The sequence below is a fragment of the Bufo bufo genome, chromosome 8 (assembly GCF_905171765.1).
Source record: "Bufo bufo chromosome 8, aBufBuf1.1, whole genome shotgun sequence".
NCBI lineage: Eukaryota > Metazoa > Chordata > Amphibia > Anura > Bufonidae > Bufo > Bufo bufo.
In genome coordinates, this window is record NC_053396.1 from 22,418,922 (window position 1) to 22,439,767 (window position 20,846).

Sequence of the window (20,846 nt, forward strand, 5' to 3'; positions counted from 1 at the left end):
CTGCACAAATGATCCAGTTACCTGAAGAACGAGCATTTCACTCATTCATTGGGTAATCGGCAGAACCTTTTCACCACTAGATAATCGCTAATGAGCGGATTCTTATAAAGTGTAAAGGGACTGTTACTATATAGTATCTACATTCATTATGGCTGATTATCTGCCCGTGTAAATGGATCCTCAGTGAGAGCTGAACCTCTGCTCCACTAAGGGTCCCCTGACAATAAGTTGACCACAAGGTCTTCTGCTGCCAGGACCCAATGTGATCAGTTGTAATTTGTAAGGGGACCTGGGAGCAAGTGTTTAGTTCCCCTACAACAGGACCACAGGGGAGATCAAGTATTACACTGTTTCTATTGAGATGGGTTGTTGATTCTGAGATGGGTTGTTGATCCAGGGGGTTATTCTGATGCCTGATTAGAGTCGGGAAGGAATTTTTTTCCCTAAAGTGAGGAAAATTGGCTTCTACCTCACAGGGGTATTTTGCCTTCTTCAGGATCAACTTGCAGGAAAACAGGCTGAACTGGATGGACAGATGTCTTTTTTTCAACCTTATAAACTATGTTACTACGTAACTCAATGGTCTGTCTGTGTGCTCAGAAATGTAGGGTCTTCTGAAATGAAAAATGTTCTTTATAGCTGCTTTCTGCTCCTCATGATAGGTGAGAATCCTAAATGGAGAATCCTATCCTTCTATTAACTCAAAATTAACTAAACTAATTTTTATATATGTCTCCTAGCTGCCAGGAACTGCAAAGAAATACGACATCAGGGGGCAGTCCTCGGTGACTGGTACACCATATACCCAGATGGCAGCCAACCCCTGAAGGTCCTGTGTGATATGGACACAGATGACGGAGGATGGATTGTAAGTATGTACAACACGTGAACGGGAAGTCACAAGGAGGTAATTTATTAGGAAAATATGGATCCATTACGACCATATCATTTCCTATGGGATTAAGCCTTAGCTTAGAGGGGCTGCAACTTCATATTTTACTTTTGTATAGTTTTTATAATAATGGAAGCCTTCTAGTAGATTATATTGTTTAGACCAGAACTATTCCTTTCTTTAAATTAACTGCAATGAATAGGCATGTCTCGATTATCTGGTCTTCTCTTGCCTTTAGGTCATACAGAGACGTTGGGATGGGTCAGTAGACTTCTTCCGCACTTGGGATGCTTATAAGAAAGGCTTTGGAAGTCGGCTAAGTGAATTTTGGCTGGGGAATGAAAATATTCATCAAATAACTTCAACAGGTAATGAGAAACCTGTAAATCATCTCCTTATTGATTTTTTCTGCTTGTAGCTGGACCCTTTCAGGGCTCCAGATGGCGACCAAAACGGTCGCCAATGCGCCTTAAAATTTGCAGATGGCGACAAGACTTTTTAGTCTTGTCGCCATTTGCGACTGTACCGCCGCGATCCTGCGCAGCCTAAGTTCTCTTCACTAGCACACGGCACAGTGGAGAAGGAAGGAGTCCCTCCCTCTCCACTGTGACGCGGCCGCCACTACCACCAATGGGGAGATAGCAGGGGGGAGGAGGGGAGGAGCTGTCGCCACTGCGCCACCAATGAATGTAAAACATAAGTGTCTGCAGCGGTATCACAGACCCGGCACCGGCCTCAATAACAGGGCATGCGATCCGCGGCCATTAACCCCTCAGGTGCCCCAGATCGCATGCCCTGTTATTGAGGCCGGGTGCTGTGATACCGCTGCAGACAATTGTATATAGGAGTTAAAGAGGACCTTTCGTGGGTCCAAAGAATATAAACTAAGTAGTAGGCTGCATAGAGCGGCGCCCAGGGATCTAAGTGCACTTACCATTATTCCTGGGCGCCGCTCCTTTCGCCCGCTGTGGCCCCCGGTATTTTCAACATTCAGAGCAAGGAGGAGGAGGAGACTCCAGTGTCTCTCCTTCTCCCTGACAGCAGCGCTGTCCAATCACAGCTCAGAGCGAGGGAGAAAAAAAAAACTCCCTTGCTCTGATTGGACAGCGCTGCTGTCAGGGAGAAGGAGAGACACTGGAGTCTCCTCCTCCTCCTTGCTCTGAATGTTGAAAATACCGGGGGCCACAGCGGGCGAACGGAGCGGTGCCCAGGAATAATGGTAAGTGCACTTAGATCCCTGGGCGCCGCTCTATGCAGCCTGCTGATAAGTTTATATTCTTTGGACCCACATTCATTGGTGGTGCAGTGCGCCCCCCCAAAGCCTCTCCCCCCCCCCCATTATCACTGGCCACAAGTCTCCCCCCCCACCCCATTATCACTGGCCACAAGTGTCCCCCCCCACCCCATTATCACTGGCCACAAGTGTCCCCCCCCACCCCATTATCACTGGCCACAAGTGTCCCCCCCCCACCCCATTATCACTGGCCACAAGTGTCCCCCCCCACCCCATTATCACTGGCCACAAGTGTGTCCCCCCCCACCCCATTATCACTGGCCACAAGTGTCCCCCCCCCCACCCCATTATCACTGGCCACAAGTGTCCCCCCCCCCCACCCCATTATCACTGGCCACAAGTGTCCCCCCCCCCCCCCACCCCATTATCACTGGCCACAAGTGTCCCCCCCCACCCCATTATCACTGGCCACAAGTGTGTCCCCCCCCACCCCATTATCACTGGCCACAAGTGTGTCCCCCCCCACCCCATTATCACTAGCCACAGGGTCCCATCCCCTTCATTGGTGGCAGGGGCAGATTACACTGCTGGGGCTCAGATCGTTACCATGGCAGCCAGGACGCTATTGAAGCCCTGGCTGCCTTGTTCAGCTCCCTGCTGCTGTGTGCACAGAGCCCAGAGCAGCAGGGAGATGTGTGAGATCCTGTTCACCCTGATAGAGATCTATCAGGGTGAATAGCACAAGGGATGAAAAGATCCAGGTCCCCAAGTCCCCAAGGCCTTGTTCACACTTCAGTTATCTGATCAGTTATTTACATTAGTTTTTGTGAGCCAAAACCAGGAGTGAAGGCTACACAGATAAGGTATAATGAAAAGTTCTGTGTTTTTGACCCGCACCTGGTTTTGGCTCACAATAACTGATGGAAATAACTGATCAGATAACTGAAGTGTGAACAAGGCTTAAGGGAAGAAATGGTTATTAAATAAAAAGTAAAAAAAAACACCAAAATACTAAAAGTTTAAATGGCCCCCTTCCCAGTTTTACATATAAAATTTACAAACAATAAAGAATAAACTTATTACATATCGCCACGTCCCGAAAGATGTGAGCTATTAAAATATTAAAAAATATTTCCGCTCGGTGAAGGCCGTAACAGAAAAAAAAACTTAAACCACGCAATTCGCCATTTTTAGTCATCTTGTCCCCCAGAAGATGTCACTGGATATGAGAGGTATGTGGTGCTGTTTTCTCCTATATGTAGTGCTGGCTCACTACTGGGACCTGCGTCTCATCTTCTCAAAGTCCTTTTTTTTTTATTATATGCATTTTAAATTTGGCGACTAAAAAATGTCATTTGGCTCCTAAATTTTTTAGTTTAGGAGCCAATGGCTCCTGGTCATTTTTTTGTTGTCTGGAGCCCTGCCTTTACTGTGTATCAAAGGTTGAAGGGTCTATAAGTGGCTGATGCTGGCTTGTTATAGACTTGCTGACCTGGAGCTCCATTATTTGAGGCCACTACTCATCATCTTCCCTGATTTATGAAACTATGGGAAGTAGATTAGGTTAGAGTTTTTAGAGTTGAACTTACATGAGAGCCACACTATTCTGCAGATCCCCCACATCTCTCTCTTTGCCATACCTAATGACTATGTAGGACTAAAGTAGGCCATAAACATAAGACAGCTGTTGGACTAATGCTACTCAACACCCTCCCTACCTGAATCATAATAAGTACTTCTCAGATCTGTTCTAGTAATTTCCTGGTGGGCCGATGCCCAGGAAGCCACGCAAGGCCTCCAGACAGGTACATAAAGATCTGATGCTCTCAGCATTAAATAATGTAGGGGCATCAGGCATTTATGCACCTGGCCACCGGCTGCAGGTGCCCTCCTAAATTTAACTGTATTGCTGTCCGCAAGACGATGACAGCTTCATACTGTGTGGCTGGCGGCAGAATTTTGTGCTGCACTGTGGTATTTGGGGTGGTATTTTGCTCTGCACTACAGTACTGCTTGCCCAGCTTTCTAAGTTCCCAGTCCACCCCTGCTAGTGTAACAGACAGTGGGCATGGACCCACTGTGCCAACTAATCAGACAGGACAACACAACTTCACTGGTTAACTAGACAACCAAAAACTTAACGCTCAGGCGCCCTTCCATTGAGGGAGCTGCCCTAATTACCCAAGGACAGCTGGGACTAGTTGCCTCCACTTGTAGAGCTTCCTAGGGGGTGAGGGTGCAAGGCCTCACAACAGACTACACTGCTCTACGTGGATGGTAATGATAAGATCCTGCCTATGATATGCTATAATGGCTGAGGAGCCTGCCAGAAACACTTGCCAATATATAGTATATGCAAGTGCCAGAGCGTAATGTGTAGTGATATAGAGAGTGTAACGGAACGCCTAGCACCCCGACTGGGTACCTTCGTCGATATATGCTCCTAGTGCTTCCAGAGGACTCCAAGCACTCCACTTGACACCGTACGCACTGCAGACCCCACGAACCGCTGCAGCTTGGTTGGGGTCTCACCGTCCTCCACCCACGCTGGACCCAAGACTGGGCTTCAGTTTCCAGTGGGTGAACCTCTCCTACATCCAGAGAGCAGGAACCATGAACAAGCTCTTACAAGAGCTTATACTCAGGGGAGTATTGTGATATAGCAATCCCCAAGAGTGTAGTTATCGCATTCCCCAAACATGAGCCAAAACTTCATGAAGGTATAAAAGCAACCACTTTATTCTAACACACAAGCATTTTATACACATCTTCCAACAAGGCCACCACCCACAGGGTTTTGTAAAAACAGCCAATCACATGCATTTACAGTATTCAAACCTCCCCAGCAATTGTACACAAAATCCCCTTCCATGTGTCTGTAACGCAATAAACAAAATACAATGAGCATTGTCTGAGACGCAATTAACTAACACAATGAGCATTGTCTGAGACGCAATCCACAAAATACAATTACCAAACGTAATGGACTAACTTGAACCCTGGTCTAATTCGTGGGGGTGAGAGTTTAAGTTAGTCCAAGTCCTTTGTGAACAAATGAGGCCTGGCTGATGAGAGGACCCATAATCCTGGGGCAAGAGGCTAGTAGCCAGGCCCCTCCAAAACCCAGTGGCGAGTTTGGTTTTGCCACACATCTCCCCCTCCCAGGGAAGACTAACCAGATACCTGACCTCACGGTCAGTACCTGAGTTACAGTGGGGGAAATAATTATTTGACCCCTCACTGATTTTGTAAGTTTGTCCAATGACAAAGAAATGAAAAGTCTCAGAACAGTATCATTTCAATGGTAGGTTTATTGTAACAGTGGCAGATAGCACATCAAAAGGAAAATCGAAAAAATAACTTTAAATAAAAGATAGCAACTGATTTGCATTTCATTGAGTGAAATAAGTATTTGAACCCCTACCAACCATTAAGAGTTCTGGCTCCCACAGAGTGGTTAGACACTTCTACTCAATTAGTCACCCTCATTAAGGACACCTGTCTTAACTAGTCACCTGTATAAAAGACACCTGTCCACAGAATCAATCAATCAAGCAGACTCCAAACTCTCCAACATGGGAAAGACCAAAGAGCTGTCCAAGGATGTCAGAGACAAAATTGTAGACCTGCACAAGGCTGGAATGGGCTACAAAACCATTAGCAAGAAGCTGGGAGAGAAGGTGACAACTGTTGGTGCGATTGTTCGAAAATGGAAGGAGCACAAAATGACCATCAATCGACCTCGCTCTGGGGCTCCACGCAAGATCTCACCTCGTGGGGTGTCAATGGTTCTGAGAAAGGTGAAAAAGCATCCTAGAACTACACGGGAGGAGTTAGTTAATGACCTCAAATTAGCAGGGACCACAGTCACCAAGAAAACCATTGGAAACACATTACACCGCAATGGATTAAAATCCTGCAGGGCTCGCAAGGTCCCCCTGCTCAGGAAGGCACATGTGCAGGCCCGTCTGAAGTTTGCCAATGAACACCTGAATGATTCAGAGAGTGACTGGGAGAAGGTGCTGTGGTCTGATGAGACCAAAATAGAGCTCTTTGGCATTAACTCAACTCGCTGTGTTTGGAGGAAGAAAAATGCTGCCTATGACCCCCAAAACACCGTCCCCACCGTCAAGCATGGGGGTGGAAACATTTTGCTTTGGGGGTGTTTTTCTGCTAAGGGCACAGGACAACTTATTTGCATAAACAGGAAAATGGACGGAGCCATGTATCGTGAAATCCTGAGCGACAACCTCCTTCCCTCTGCCAGGAAACTGAAAATGGGTCGTGGATGGGTGTTCCAGCACGACAATGACCCAAAACATACAGCAAAGGCAACAAAGGAGTGGCTCAAGAAGAAGCACATTAAGGTCATGGAGTGGCCTAGTCAGTCTCCGGACCTTAATCCAATCGAATACCTATGGAGGGAGCTCAAGCTCAGAGTTGCACAGAGACAGCCTCGAAACCTTAGGGATTTAGAGATGATCTGCAAAGAGGAGTGGACCAACATTCCTCCTAAAATGTGCGCAAACTTGGTCATCAATTACAAGAAACGTTTGACCTCTGTGCTTGCAAACAAGGGTTTTTCCACCAAGTATTAAGTCTTTTTTTGTTAGAGGGTTCAAATACTTATTTCACTCAATGAAATGCAAATCAGTTGCTATCTTTTATTTAAAGTTATTTTTTCGATTTTCCTTTTGATGTGCTATCTGCCACTGTTACAATAAACCTACCATTGAAATGATACTGTTCTGAGACTTTTCATTTCTTTGTCATTGGACAAACTTACAAAATCAGTGAGGGGTCAAATAATTATTTCCCCCACTGTAGTCTGGCAGTCCACCCACAACCCAATACTGGACCTGTTGAATTTTTGGGCCTGGCTCTGTTCTGTATGTCCCCAGCTGTTGAGTGGGCATCTGCGACTCCTTGCTTCCTTGTGGTTCTCTACCTTGGAGCTGTAGGTACTTGGTGGGCAGAGGCCGACTGCGCTCTGGACAGATGCCAGCTCTTCCGCTGGGGTAGCCAGTGGGGAGTCAGCCTCTGGACACGAGGATAGGGGAGGGCAGAGGCCAACTGCGCTCTGCCCAGATGCCAGCTCTTCCGCTGGGGTAGCCTGTGGGAAGTCCGGCTCTGGAGAAGAGGATAGGGGAGAGCAGAGGCCGACTGCGCTCTGCCCAGATGCCAGCTCTTCCGCTGGGGTAGCCTGTGGGAAGTCCGGCTCTGGAGAAGAGGATAGGGGAGGGCAGAGGCCGACTGCGCTCTGCCCAGATGCCAACTCTTCCGCTGGGGTAGCCTGTGGGAAGTCCGGCTCTGGATAAGAGGATAGGGGAGGCCAGAGGCCGACTGCGCTCTGCCCAGATGCCAGCTCTTCCGCTGGGGTAGCCTGTGGGAAGTCCGGCTCTGCAGAAGAGGATAGGGGGGGGCAGAGGCCGACTGCGCTCTGCCCAGATGCCAGCTCTTCCGCTGGGATGGGGTCAGGGAATCCTTCCCCCAGGACCTTGTTGCGGATCAGCTGTGGAGAGGAGGGATCGTTTACCTCCTCCTCCTGGCATTCCTGCAGGGTTGGTGGGGGATCCGTACCGGCCGTCCAGCATCCCGGTAGGCCTGGTGCAGAGACTGCGGTCCCATCTGCACCTGCCGACTGGGGTTCCTCCCAGTACCAGTCTATGAAGTCCCCTACCTCCACAGTTGGTGAGGAAGTAGGGGATACCTCAGCTGTGACTTGCCAGGGGTAGGGCTGCAGGTCTGGGCCTGGTATCCAACTGTCTTGTATCTTGTGCTGGGCTTGAATGGAGCGAAACAACTGTTGATAATCTTGCTCCAGTTCCCACTCCATTTGGACCAGAAAGGTCAGATCTGCCCTCACCCCACTAGTTGTAGGTCAATTGTTCAAGTCCCACCTGTAGTCAGTAATGTCCCAAAATCTAGACTCTTTTGTGCTCCCAAAGTCAATGTCTTCAAAAGACTCCCACAATAAACCAGGGCAATTATATTCCTCACCTTCGGGCTTGGCGTACTCCTCCATCCATGGAGCCTGTCGTACTGTGTCCCACCATAGTGCTTGGTAAGCGTCATCCAGCCAGGTTTCCTGCCATACCAGTGTCTCAAGCTCTGACACCCACTCCATCAATGGTTGCTCTCCCAGTAGAGGTAGTCGCAGCGCCAATCGCATTCGCAATCTCTGCTCCTCACTGGGAAGACTCTCACCCCTCCGACGCTGCACGTCCTCCAGGGCCTGGTGCCATACGCCTTTCCGCTCAGCATCCCTGTAATCCGGGTGATCTTCCTCATGGAATGCTGTGCAGGAACCAACGGTATCCATATTGCTGTAGCCAGGGGCGCTGTACGGATACTAGCGTTGCCCTCAATATACTCCACGAACGGTGTCTGCGAGCTGCTTCTCCTCACACTAGGACGCCATCCCACTGCTTTCCACCAAATGTAACGGAACGCCTAGCACCCCGACCGGGTACCTCCGTTGAATGGATGCTCCTAGTGCTTTCCGAGGACTCCAAGCACTCCACTTGACACCGTACGCACTGCAGACCCCACGAACCGCCGAAGCTTGGTTGAGGTCTCACCGTCTCCTACCCACCCTGGACCTACGACAAGGCTCCAGGCTCCAGTGGGTGAACCTCTCCTAAAACCAGAGAGCAGGAACAGCTCTTAAAAGAGCTAGTAGTTATAGCCAGGGGAGTATAGCAAATCTCCCAGCGTATAGCAATCCCCAGCGTCGATCAGTTACCCAAACATCAGCCTCAACATGATGAAGGATAAAACAGGAACACTTTATTGAGGGCTACCCGCCCGTATTTATGCAGGTCCCCATCTGGTGGACACGCCCCTAGGGGACCAGAATGAAGACTGTGACACAGGACAGATATGCAGCAATTCAAGATACACAGACACAAGACATCCCCACAATGCATCATGGTTTCCTCCTCTCTGCCCTGGAGACACCCGAGGAGCAATTCAATTATCTCTCAGGACAAAGGGAAATCACCAATACACATGTGGGAACAACAGGACAGGAATCACCATTTAAACATACAATATCACAACCCTAACAGTAAACACAGACATTTAACATATCCACAGATAGCTCAAGTCTGAGTGCATATTATTAGGTGAATGGCACTCAGACAACATGAATACAATAAAATGAGCTATCTGGGTATCCTCACATAACAAAATACAATTGCAAAGACAGATTTAAGCTGTGCGGCCGGTCTGTCTGCTCCTTTAAAGTTAGTATGGGCCATAATCCTGAGGCAAGAGGCTGGTAGCCAGGCCCCTCCGAAACCCAGTGGCGAGGTTGGTTTTGCCACAGAGAGTAAATAGGTGAAAGCTATATAAACCCTGTTTATGACCTAGTGCAGGGATGCCCAACCTGCGGCTGTCCAGCTGTTTTAAAACTACAACTCCCAGCATGCTTGAACAGCCTACATCTATTAGGGTATGCTGAGAGTTGTAGTTTTGCAACAGATGAAGGGCCACAGGTTGAGCATCCCTGATCTAGTGTATTAAGACTTTTATTTAATAAAGTAAAAAACTTTATGTTTTAATACCTAGGTCATAAACAGGGTTTATATAGCTTTCAGCTATCTAGTCTCTGTATATTTATTGTACCCTAGGTCGAACAGGGGGAGATTAATCCTTCCCAATGCACCTGAAAAGTGGTGGTAAAAAGTCGCATGTGCTATAAATTGCCGCATCTACCACTTTTTGTCGTCCTCGCCACTTTTCTGAAAGGGGCCGTGGCTAGGGCGGGAAAGGGGGCGTGATCATCCGCTGCAACAAACTTTAGTTTTCTGGCGTAAATGAAGCCAGAAATCTACGGCAGCTCTGAGCTGTTAGGCGCACGGACTACAGGAGGATGCGCCTAATTTAGGATGAGGTGTGCACCTTTTCATAAATTAGGCGCATCCTCCTGCAACGCAGGGGATATCAAGACAGGCGCAGAAAACGCCAGTCTTGATGAATCTCCCCCCATTTTAGAACAGGATGCTGGTGGCCATTTTAAATGATTCCTGCAGAACCCCTTTAAGTACCCTGGGACAGCCACTAAAATGTAGGGGAAGACTTAGGTCATGCAGGCATTGGCCCATTCAGGAAGCACGCACACGCCATATGAGAGGAGGAAACAGACTGTGCAGAAGACAGTTCAGCGGCCATCCTTGCTATGGGAGAGGGCGAGACGAGACAGAGGCGACTGGCCAGTATGGAAGAGGTGAGTAAGACAGCATCCATTCCCGCCCAGGAGAGCGGAACATTGGTGGGCATGGACCGTTGTGCTAACATCTGGTCCTCCCTGTCCCAGATCTCTGCTGCACTTATGGTTGCATAGACTGGTTTACTCCTGAGTGTGGTCTTCTCTATGTTGTGGGAATGAGTTGAGTTTTGGAAATGCTCTTCAAGCTCAGGGCCATGCTTTTGTAGCCATTTTAGATTCTAATTTCTAAATGTCCTGTGTATATCTTTTTCTAGGAACATGGGAATCACGTGTTGATCTACAAGATTTTGAAGGTAAAATGGTGTTTGCCAAGTATGCAAGCTTCAAAGTATTGGATGAATCTGAGAAATACAAATTATTGATAGGACCGTTTCAAGAAGGAACTGCAGGTGAGAGACAATTTAGCCAAAATGTCCTTCACAGAGGTTGTTTTAAAAGGGTTTTCTGAAATGTTAATACTGATGACCTATCCTCTGGATAGATAATCAGTATCTGATCAGTGGGAGACCAATCAGCTGAAGATAGGTCATCAGTAAAGAAATCTCAGAAAACCCTTTTAAATCCATAAAAAAATGACCTCTAGTATGCTGACTAGAAGGAAGCAGTAGGCCTACAGGTGGCCCTGGAATAATATGACATTTGGGAAAATACAGTGCTGTCCCTCTAAAAAATTGATTGTTCAAGTTAAATTCTGACTTCGCGATATTGGCATTCTACTCTTCCACATTGGTGGGCATCTTGCAAAAGTGGTTCTGCTGCCACAATGGTTGTCACTTTTGCAGTACCTTCTCAGCAACACTCATTTGTTAAGGAAAGGAAAATTGCCAGCAAAGGTCTACAGCAGGAGAGCCATTCTATGTCGGCTTCCTAGACCCCTATAGGACATGGGACAATGATAGAATATTGGGCCCATAATCTTATATCTATTACAGTGAATTCTGAATTGTTAGGTTTTTAAGGAGTTGTTTAAGGAATTCTAATTATCCGCTGTTCAAGATCTTCATCTCCAGAGTGAAGCGATTATAATGAGTGTCTCTCACTCTGGAGGACTTGTCCTGTCCTGTAAGACACAGACAACCCATTAATTTGAATAGGCACTGTGCAATGCTCCACTTCCCCTGTGGTGGCGTTGAAGGGAAACTGAGCAATTACTGCCAGACCTCCCCACCAACTATGTGATTTCCTTATTGTCAAAGGACCATTTCTAACAAGCAGGGAATGTTCAAAGCAGAGAACCCCTTTAAGTGGAATTAAACATTGTAAAGTGGCTGCAATGGGGAAAGGAGTTCCAGTCCTGGTTGGATCCATTCTCTTTGTTACAAGGTGAGAGAACAAAAAAGGGGATGGGGAACTCGCTCAAGGGCGATGGGAAAGGAAAAGCCTTTGGGTATGATGACATGGATGCGACCAAATCCCAATGGCAACATGGCCGACCCATGTGGTCGTACCCTTTCTGTCCTTGATGGTAAAACTATAATTTGTGGTGCATTTTGAGCTTTGAAACTGGGCTCTACCTCTTCTAGGTACATCTCTACTTGTATAAAGTGGAGTTTTCGGTAGAATAAAGTCAATAGATGTGAGGATGTAGACTGATGACTCTTAAATCATTCTGGTATTTGTCTGTCATTTTGTAGGAGATTCTATGGGAGATCTAAACAACATGAAGTTTAGTACTAAAGATGAAGACAACGACATTTATGACGGCCATTGTTCCTTACTGTATAAAGGCGGCTGGTGGTATAACAATTGTCACTTGGCAAACCTTAATGGACTCTACCACCTAGGAGTGCACACATCTGGTGCAGATGGCATCAACTGGTATACTGCCAGAGGGTATAAATACTCGTACAAGCATGCAGAAATGAAGATTAGGCCTGTTTAAATGGAGGAACAGTCCCAGCAATTTATGGATTTTCAACTATTTTTTCAAAATTTCTTGTATTGATTTTATAAGAGTCTTGATGGATGTCAAAACACACACTGGAGGTCAGGGGAGGGCTGGCAGCCTTAGTCCTGGGGGGAAAATCCAGTCAAGTGGCCCATTTTAGCCCCGCCCATTATTAAAAGCCCCTCCTACATATAATAGGCCACTCCCAACAAACACTGTACAGCTGACATTCTATAGTTGAGGCCTGTCTCTACACATCATACGGAGAGGGAGACCTGTCCTGGCTGCACTGCCTGCTTCACATTATACAATAGACAGCCGGCTACAGCCAGGAAGCTCCTCTGCTCTCCTCCCTCCCCTGATCCTGCTCAAGGCCTGTGGTTCCCCCCACCATCTGCCACCCGCCCGTGGCCTGCTATCCCCCTTTGCCGTCCTCACCCAGCTCTGAATCCTCCATCTGCAAATGGCAGGGGGAGGAGCCGGAGCATCTCCTCTCCTACATAGCGCCACCTACCTCTTACATCCAGTGATGTCACCTTTGTTGTAGACGTTCTCTTTCCTCATCTTCTCCATTCACACCAGACCGCCATGATGATTTTTCTGCCATCTCCCGTCTCTGCAGAGATTGAGAAACAGACATTAGTTTCCCACATCTCCATAATCTTCACATCTTCTGAACACCCTTTCCTGCCACCCACAATACTATACTGCAGAAACAGTCCCCCTGGAAATACTACTGCCACACAGATAGTGCCCCCAATACTATACTGCAGAAACAGTCCCCCTAGAAATGCTACTACCACACAGATAGTGCCCCCTTCAACAATTATTGGCACACAGTGCTCTAAAAAATAACTGCGCCCAGACACTAATAGTATAAAGATAATGTCCCCCAAAAATAATTGTGCTAAGCTGATACTATGCCAGGGTGCCCCCAAAGTAACAGTGCCCTCCAAAATCCCACCAATAGAAATAATTCTCTGCCAGAGCACACTTAGTAGTAATAATGCCCCTATAGTGCCCTAGTAATCATGTTCTTCATAGCCCCCAGTAGTAGTAAAGCTCCCCATAATACCCCCTAGTAGTAATAATTCTCACTATAATATGACTCGCAGTTAAGCTAATGTCCCCATAATGTATGCCAGTATAAAATACCCCTATATAGTGCCCCAGTAAATGCCCTCATAGTGCTCCTCTCCCCCTTCCCCATAGTGTCCCCCATAATATGGCAGTAAAAAAATGCCCCTTAGTGCCCCCAGCAGATGCCCCTATAGTGCTCCTCTCCCCCACAATGTGCCAGTAAAAAATGCCCCTTCTTAGTGCCACCATATGCCCCAATAGTGCTCCACTCCCCCATAGTGCCCCCAAATAATGCCCCATAGTGCCGCTCTCCCCTATAGTGCCTCCCATAATGTGCCAGTAAAAAATGCCCCCTTAGTGCCACCAAATGCCATAGTGCCCCCCATAATGTGCCAATAAAAAAGGCCCTTTTAGAGCCCCCACTTCCCCATAGTGCCCCCACATAATGCCCTATAGTGACACCAGATGCCATCTCTACCCTTTAACCCCTTTAAGCATAAATGTCTGGCATGAAATTTACCAAATCGTAACCTCCTCAGATTGCACATAATCTACAGTATATTTAAAAGCGTTGTCCTGCTATAATGTCTATCTACAGGATAGGTGATAAATATCAGATTGCTGGGGTTCTGACTGCTGGAACACCCACTGATCATGAAAAAAGGGGTCCTGAGACTTTCAATTACATTACCACCAATCTATGTACACAAGGGTCTTAAGACCACGTTCCCTTGATCATGGAGGTCCCAGCAGTCAGACCCCCATCAATCAGACACTTATCACCTGTCGTGTCATAGCTGTTGGAACTTTTCACATTCCCTATCTTTAAAGGTTTTCTTTGGGTGTAATTTTTTTTTAAAATAAATAAAATTAAAAATCTGGCCCAAAATATGTGTCAAACTAAAATAGAAATGCTTGCCTGTTAAATGGCCTGTGTCCACTTTTTTAGTTATCCTGTATGCACAGGATCGGGGATAACTAAGTGATCCGTGGTGGTCTGAACGCTGGAGCCCCCACTGATCCCCCTTCTTGACTGAGTGGCAGGTCGAGCATATGCCCTGCCTCTCCATCCATTCTCTATGGGGCCGCCGGAGATGGCAGAGTACAGCGCTGGCGGTTTCCAGTGGTCCCAAAGAGAATAAATGGAAAAGCAGGGCATACAGTTGCAAGAAAAAGTATGTGAACCCTTTGGAATGACTTGGATTTCTGCACAAATTGGTCATAAAATGTGATCTGATCTTTATCTAAGTGACAACAATAGACAATCACAGTCTGCTTAAACTAATAACACACAAAGAATTAAATGTTACCATGTTTTTATTGAACACACAGTATAAACATTCACAGTGCAGGTGGAAAAAGTATGTGAACCTTTGGATGTAATAACTGGTTGAACCTCCTTTGGCAGCAATAACTTCAACCAAACGTTTCCTGTAGTTGCAGATCAGACGTGCACAACAGTCAGGAGTAATTCTTGACCATTCCTCTTTACAGAACTGTTTCAGTTCAGCAATATTCTTGGGATGTCTGGTGTGAATCGCTTTCTTGAGGTCATGCCACAGCATCTTAATCGGGTTGAGGTCAGGACTCTGACTGGTCCACTCCAGAAGGCGTATTTGCTTCTGTTTAAGCCATTCTGTTGTTGATTTACTTCTATGCTTTGGGTTGTTGTCCTCTTGCAACACCCATCTTCAGTTGAGCTTCAGCTGGTGGACAGATGGTCTTAAGTTCTCCTGCAAAATGTCTTGATAAACTTCGGAATTCATTTTTCCTTCGATTATAGCAATCTGTCCAGGCCCTGAGGGAGCAAAGCAGCCCCAAACCATGATGCCCCCACCACCACCATACTTCACAGTTGGGATGAGGTTTTGATGTTGGTGTGCTGTGCCTATTTTTCTCCACACATAGTGTTGTGTGATTCTTCCAAGCAACTCAACTTTGGTTTCATCTGTCCACAGAATATTTTGCCAGTACTGTTGTGGAACATCCAGGTGTTCTTGTGCAAACTGTAAACGTGCAGCAATGTTTTTTTTGGACAGCAGTGGCTTCCTCTGTGGTATCTTCCCATGAAATCCCTTCTTGTTTAGTGTTTTAAGTATCGTAGATTCGCTAACAGGGATGTTAGCATATGCCCGAGACTTCTGTAAGTCTTTAGCTGACACTCTAGGATTCTTTTTCACCTCATTGAGCAGTTTGCGCTGTGCTCTTGCAGTCATCTTGCAGCCATCTTTACAGGACGGTCACACCTAGGGAGAGTAGCAGCAATGCTGAACTTTCTCCATTTATAGACAATTTGTCTTACCGTGGACTGATAAACAGCAAGGCTTTTGGAGGTAATTTTATAACCCTTTCCAGCTTTATGCAAGTCAACAATTCTTAATCGTAGGTCTTCTGAGAGCTCTTTTGTGCGAGGAATCATTCACATCAGGCAATGCTTCTTGTGAAAAGCAAACCCAGAACTGGTGTGTGTTTTTTATAGGGCAGGGCAGCTGTAACCAACACCTCCAATCTCATCTCATTGATTGGACTCCAGTTGGCTGACACCTCACTCCAATCAGCTCTTGGAGAGGTCATTAGTCTAGGGGTTCATACTTTTTCCATACTTTTTCCACCTGCACTGTGAATGTTTACATGATGTGTTCAATAAAAACATGGTAACATTTAATTCTTTGTGTGTTATTAGTTTAAGCAGACTCTGATTGTCTATTGTTGTGACTTAGATAAAGATCAGATCACATTTTATGACCAATTTGTGCAGAAATCCATATCATTCCAAAGGGTTCATATACTTTTTCTTGCAACTGTATGTGTGGCCTGTCACACCATCAAAAAGGGGGAACAGGACCCGTTCCTGGGATCAGTGGGGGGTTGCAGAATCGGACCCCACTAATCATACTGTATAGTTATGCCCTATGGTGTGGAGAGGATAACTTGAAAGCCTGGACAACCCCTTTAAATCCTTCACCACTCCACCAGTATCTCTTTACATGGCAGCAGTGATGCCTATAAATACGGAATATCATCCCTACCACCATGTAAGGGTACTTTCACACTTGTGTTGCTGGATTCCGGCAGGCAGTTCCGTCGCCGAAACTGCCTGCTGGATCCGGCAATCTGTATGCAAACGGACAGCATTTGTAGACGGATCCGGATGAGAATCCGTCTCACAAATACATTGCAATACCGGATCCGTCTCTAACGGATTCAATATTTATCTTTTTCAAATTTTTAAATGTCTGCGCATGCGCAGACCGCAAAACCGGATCCATTTTGCGGGATAACTTGGGGCCGGATCCGGCATTAATGCATTTCAATGTAAAATTCAGGAATTTTGAACTGAGAAAATAGCGCAGCATGCTGCGCTATTTTCTCCATCCAAAAACTGTACAGTGACTGAACTGAAGACATCCTGATGCATACTGAACGGAATGCTCTCCATTCAGAATGCATTAGGATAAAACTGATAATTTTTTTTCCGGTATTGAGCCCCTAGGACGGAACTCAATACCGGAAAAGTTTAACGCAAGTGTGAAAGTACCCTAAACCATTCGTGTCAATACAGGGAAATATGACGCACTGTGCAGAATTTTTCAGTTATAAGTCCAACCCCCTTTGTGGGTCATAACCTTTAACAAAGCCCAAGCAAAGGTGCTAGAGGAGCAACGTGAGCAAAGGGCACAAACGGAGGGTCATAACTGAAGCGGAGACATTAGGGTCATCTGAGGCAGGGTAATAGTGGGGATCCTGGAGGAGAGGCAATATTAGTGGTGCATTTAGAGTGGGGGCATCTGGAGCTGGGGCACTAATGGGGGTGCACCTAAAGCAGAGGCATTAGTGTTGCCTGATGTAGGGTAATAGTGGTGATCCTGGAGCAGAGGTACAGTATTAGAGGTGCAACTGGAAAATATGCAATGTTAGGGGTGCATTTAGAGTGGGGGATTGGGGGGCATCTGGAGCTGGGGCACTTATGGGGGTGCACCTAAAGCAGAGGCATTGGGGGGACCTAGGGCAGAGTCCCCCCAATGCCACTCTGAACTCTGCAGAGAGCAGAACACATTCATAGATCTGTGTCTGCTATAAACAAATCCCCTATTTTCCCCCCTACAGTCTCCTACAGCTCACTACTGTCACACACCTGAGAAATCAGCCCAGCACCGCAGAGGAGACCTTCTCTCCAGCAGCCAGTTTTCTGACAGCAGGGAGGGCAGGAGGATGGCCAGACATGTTCTGTCCTCCTTCACTGCCAGCAGCCAAGAAGTTTAGAAGATACTGCGGGGCCTTCTGTACAATTTACACCGTAGGAGGCTGCATCACTGTGTGATACTGCCACCTAGGGGTTACAATAATTTTCTCTCCTGAGAAACAAGAGAAATAATTACTCCTCTGTCTTATCTCCAGGCGCAGGAGACTGGGGGCCCACCGAGGATTCCCCTGCCTCCCCGGAGAGCCAGTCCGAGCATGCCGGGATACACGTCAGAGGATTTGATGAGAATTTTGAACACAGAATCAGCAGCTAAATCCTGAATGTGTGCTTATAGCTTGTAAGTTATACCTAGTTTATTGTCTAAGAAGATGGAGCGTGACACCCACCAAAGGGAGCATCTCAAGACACTACATATGGCATTGAAGCGTGAAATGGAAGACATGTCCACCACAGGAGGATCCACCTCACATGGATCCAGAGATCTCTACCTTTATTGCTCCAAATGCTCTACTACAGTTATTTAGCCTGCAATAGCTCTCTCCCTATCACAGCTCAGGAGGTGTGTCTTTTCTGCTGCAGCTCTCTCCCTATCACATCTCTTTAAAGGGGCAATCCATCCAAAATTGATTTTCTGCAATGGAGTGGAAACTTTTTTAGGATATGACACTGGTTGTTCTGTCTTCATACACGTTCACACAGTGTGCAGTCCGACATTCAGCATAAACTAATTCTGTCTTCCAAATAAGAGGACTGTTCTTTGTAGTCTAACTTGTTTATTGGCAAAACAGGAGTATTTGATGTGTGATCAATTGATTGGTAAAATTATAAGAATACAGATAGCAAGTATAAAGTATAGATATATTAACACTGAAGCACTTGGTAAAATGACTTCCTGTACATAAGACTACATGTCTAACAGTATAGGAACTTCCCTGAGACAATGATACCTAGCTGAACAGCTCTGCATAACATAATGTCCCAGAAACAAAGTTATATCTCTCACCAGATATGCTTCTACCAGGATGGTGGAATTTAAGATGGAGATATGCAGGAGGACAGCTTTGTACTGTGTCCTGGTGACTTCTCTTTCCCAGGATGCTTTTCACTCCACAATGCTTTGCACCTCTCACAAGGCAGCAGTCTTTGTAACGAGGAAAACAAGTGCAATACAATTCAACACCGCTAGATGGTGCTATAACCTCGCTAATCACTACATAGATATCAAACTCTGATAAAATGAACTGTAATGATACTCAAACTCTGCTGGGCAGAACACTGGTGGAGTCCAAGATCTACATATAATCATATGTCATAAGAAGGTTTTCCCTGGATCTAACTGATACATAATCAAGAAACTCTTCCCATCATTGGAGGGGATGAGTTAAATGTGTAAAGTAAACAGTTAAGGCCTATGTATCATAGCCTGTTGGGAAATATTCAACCCCTTAGGGACCCATGACGTACCGGTACGGCATGGTTCCCGAGTCCTTAAGGACCCATGACGTATCGGTATGTCATGTATAGTTCCGATCACCGCCGCTCAGCGGGCGGTGATCGGAACCCGGTGCCTGCTCAAACCATTGAGCAGGCACCTCGGCTAAATGCGCGGGGGTGTCCCGTGACCCCCCCCCCGTGTCGGCGATCGCCACAAACCGCAGGTCAATTCAGACCTGCGGTTTGCGGCTTTTACCTGGTGCGGCGGCGGTGGTGCCATCGGGTCCCCATGGGGCTGTAGGGGGGACCCAATGGCATGGAAGGCAGCGCGATGCCTTCCTTAGGCATCTGTGCTGCCTTCCGGTGACGAGCCTGTGAGATCCAGCCTCCTGGATCTCACAGGCCGGAAGCTGTATGAGTAATACACACAGTATTACTCATACAGCCAATGCATTCCAATACAGAGGTATTGGAATGCATTGTAAAGGATTAGACCCCCAAAAGTTCAAGTCCCAAAGTGGGACAAAAAATAAAGTGAAAAAAAAGTTGAAAAAATAAAGTTTCCCCCCCCCAAAAAATTAAAAGTTTCAAGTAAAAATAAACAAAAACGTAATTTTCCCCAAATAAAGTTAATTTTTTTTTGTAAAAAATAGGAAAAAAAAAAAAGGATACATATTAGGTATCGCCGCGTCCGTATCGACCGGCTATATAAACATATCACATGACCTCACCCCTCAGATGAACACCATAAAAAATAAAAACAGTGCTAAATAAACAATTTTTTTGTCACCTTACATCACAAAAAGTACAACAGCAAGCGATCAAAAAGGCTTGCCCACCAAAATAGTATCAATCTAACCGTCACCTCATCCCACAAAAAATTAGCCCCTACCTGAGACAATCGCCCAAAAAATAAAAAAAACTATGGCTCAGAATATGGAGACACTAAAACATCATTTCTTTTGTTTTAAAAAAGCTGTTATTGTGTAAAACTTACATTAAAAAAAAGTATACATATTAGGTATCGCCGCGTCCGTATCGACCGGCTCTATAAAAATATAATATGACCTGACCCCTCAGATAAACACTGTAAAAAATTTAAAATAAAAACTGTGCTAAATAAACAATTTTTTGTCACCTTACATCACAAAAAGTGTAATAGCAAGCGATCAAAAAGTCACACGCACCCCAAAATAGTGCAAATAAAACCGTCATCTCATCCCGCAAAAATCATACCCTACCCAAGGTAATCGCCCAAAAACTGAAAAAATTATGGCTCTCAGATAGGGATGAGCGAACCCGAACTCTGTAGTTCGGGGTGTTCGTGACACGGACCCGAACCCAAACATTTACGTAAAAGTCTGGGTTCGGGTTCGGTGTTCGGCGCTTTCTTGGCGCTTTTTGAAAGGCTGCAAAGCAGCCAATCAACAAGCGTCATACTACTTGCCCCAAGAGGCCATCACAGCCATGCCTACTATTGGCATGGCTGTGATTGGCCAGTGCAGCATGTGACCCAGCCTCTATTTAAGCTGGAGTCACGTAGCGCCGCACGTCACTCTGCTCTGATCAGTGTAGGTATAGGATGCAGCTGCTGCTGTTAGGGCCAGATTAGGCAGTGATTTAGTCTTCAAAAACACTTAATGAAGTGATCGATCTACAGCTGTGTATCATTCAACTTCTGCTAGTTAATTGCTCATTGTTTTTAGGCTGCCCAGAGCGTTTTTCTGTCACTTTTTTCTGGGGTGATCGGCGGCCATTTTGTGTCTTGTGGTGCGCCAGCACAAGCTGCCACCAAGTCTATTTAACCATCAATAGTGTGTTGTTTTTTTTTGCTATAGCCTACATCAGGGGCTTGGCTGTGCTTGCTATTTTATTGAGGGG

The 20,846-nt window shown here is 46.3% G+C and overlaps 2 protein-coding genes across 4 annotated transcripts in view; both read left to right on the forward strand.

The window, feature by feature from the left end:
- LOC121009270 (ficolin-1-like) overlaps positions 1-12,302 on the forward strand; it is a 33,162-nt gene extending 20,860 nt beyond the window's left edge. For 2 of the 3 annotated variants that reach the window (XM_040442274.1, XM_040442271.1), the window contains 4 exons: positions 741-868; positions 1,131-1,260; positions 10,614-10,748; positions 11,994-12,302. In XM_040442274.1, the coding sequence (XP_040298208.1) occupies positions 741-868; positions 1,131-1,260; positions 10,614-10,748; positions 11,994-12,241 (641 nt within the window). In that variant the 3' untranslated portion in view covers positions 12,242-12,302. The remainder of the gene's footprint in view (positions 1-740; positions 869-1,130; positions 1,261-10,613; positions 10,749-11,993) is intronic. The other variant, XM_040442273.1, reaches the window with a different exon arrangement.
- LOC121009278 (ficolin-1-like) overlaps positions 1-20,846 on the forward strand; it is a 255,418-nt gene that overhangs the window by 84,276 nt on the left and 150,296 nt on the right. The gene's annotated exons all lie outside the window — the stretch shown is intronic.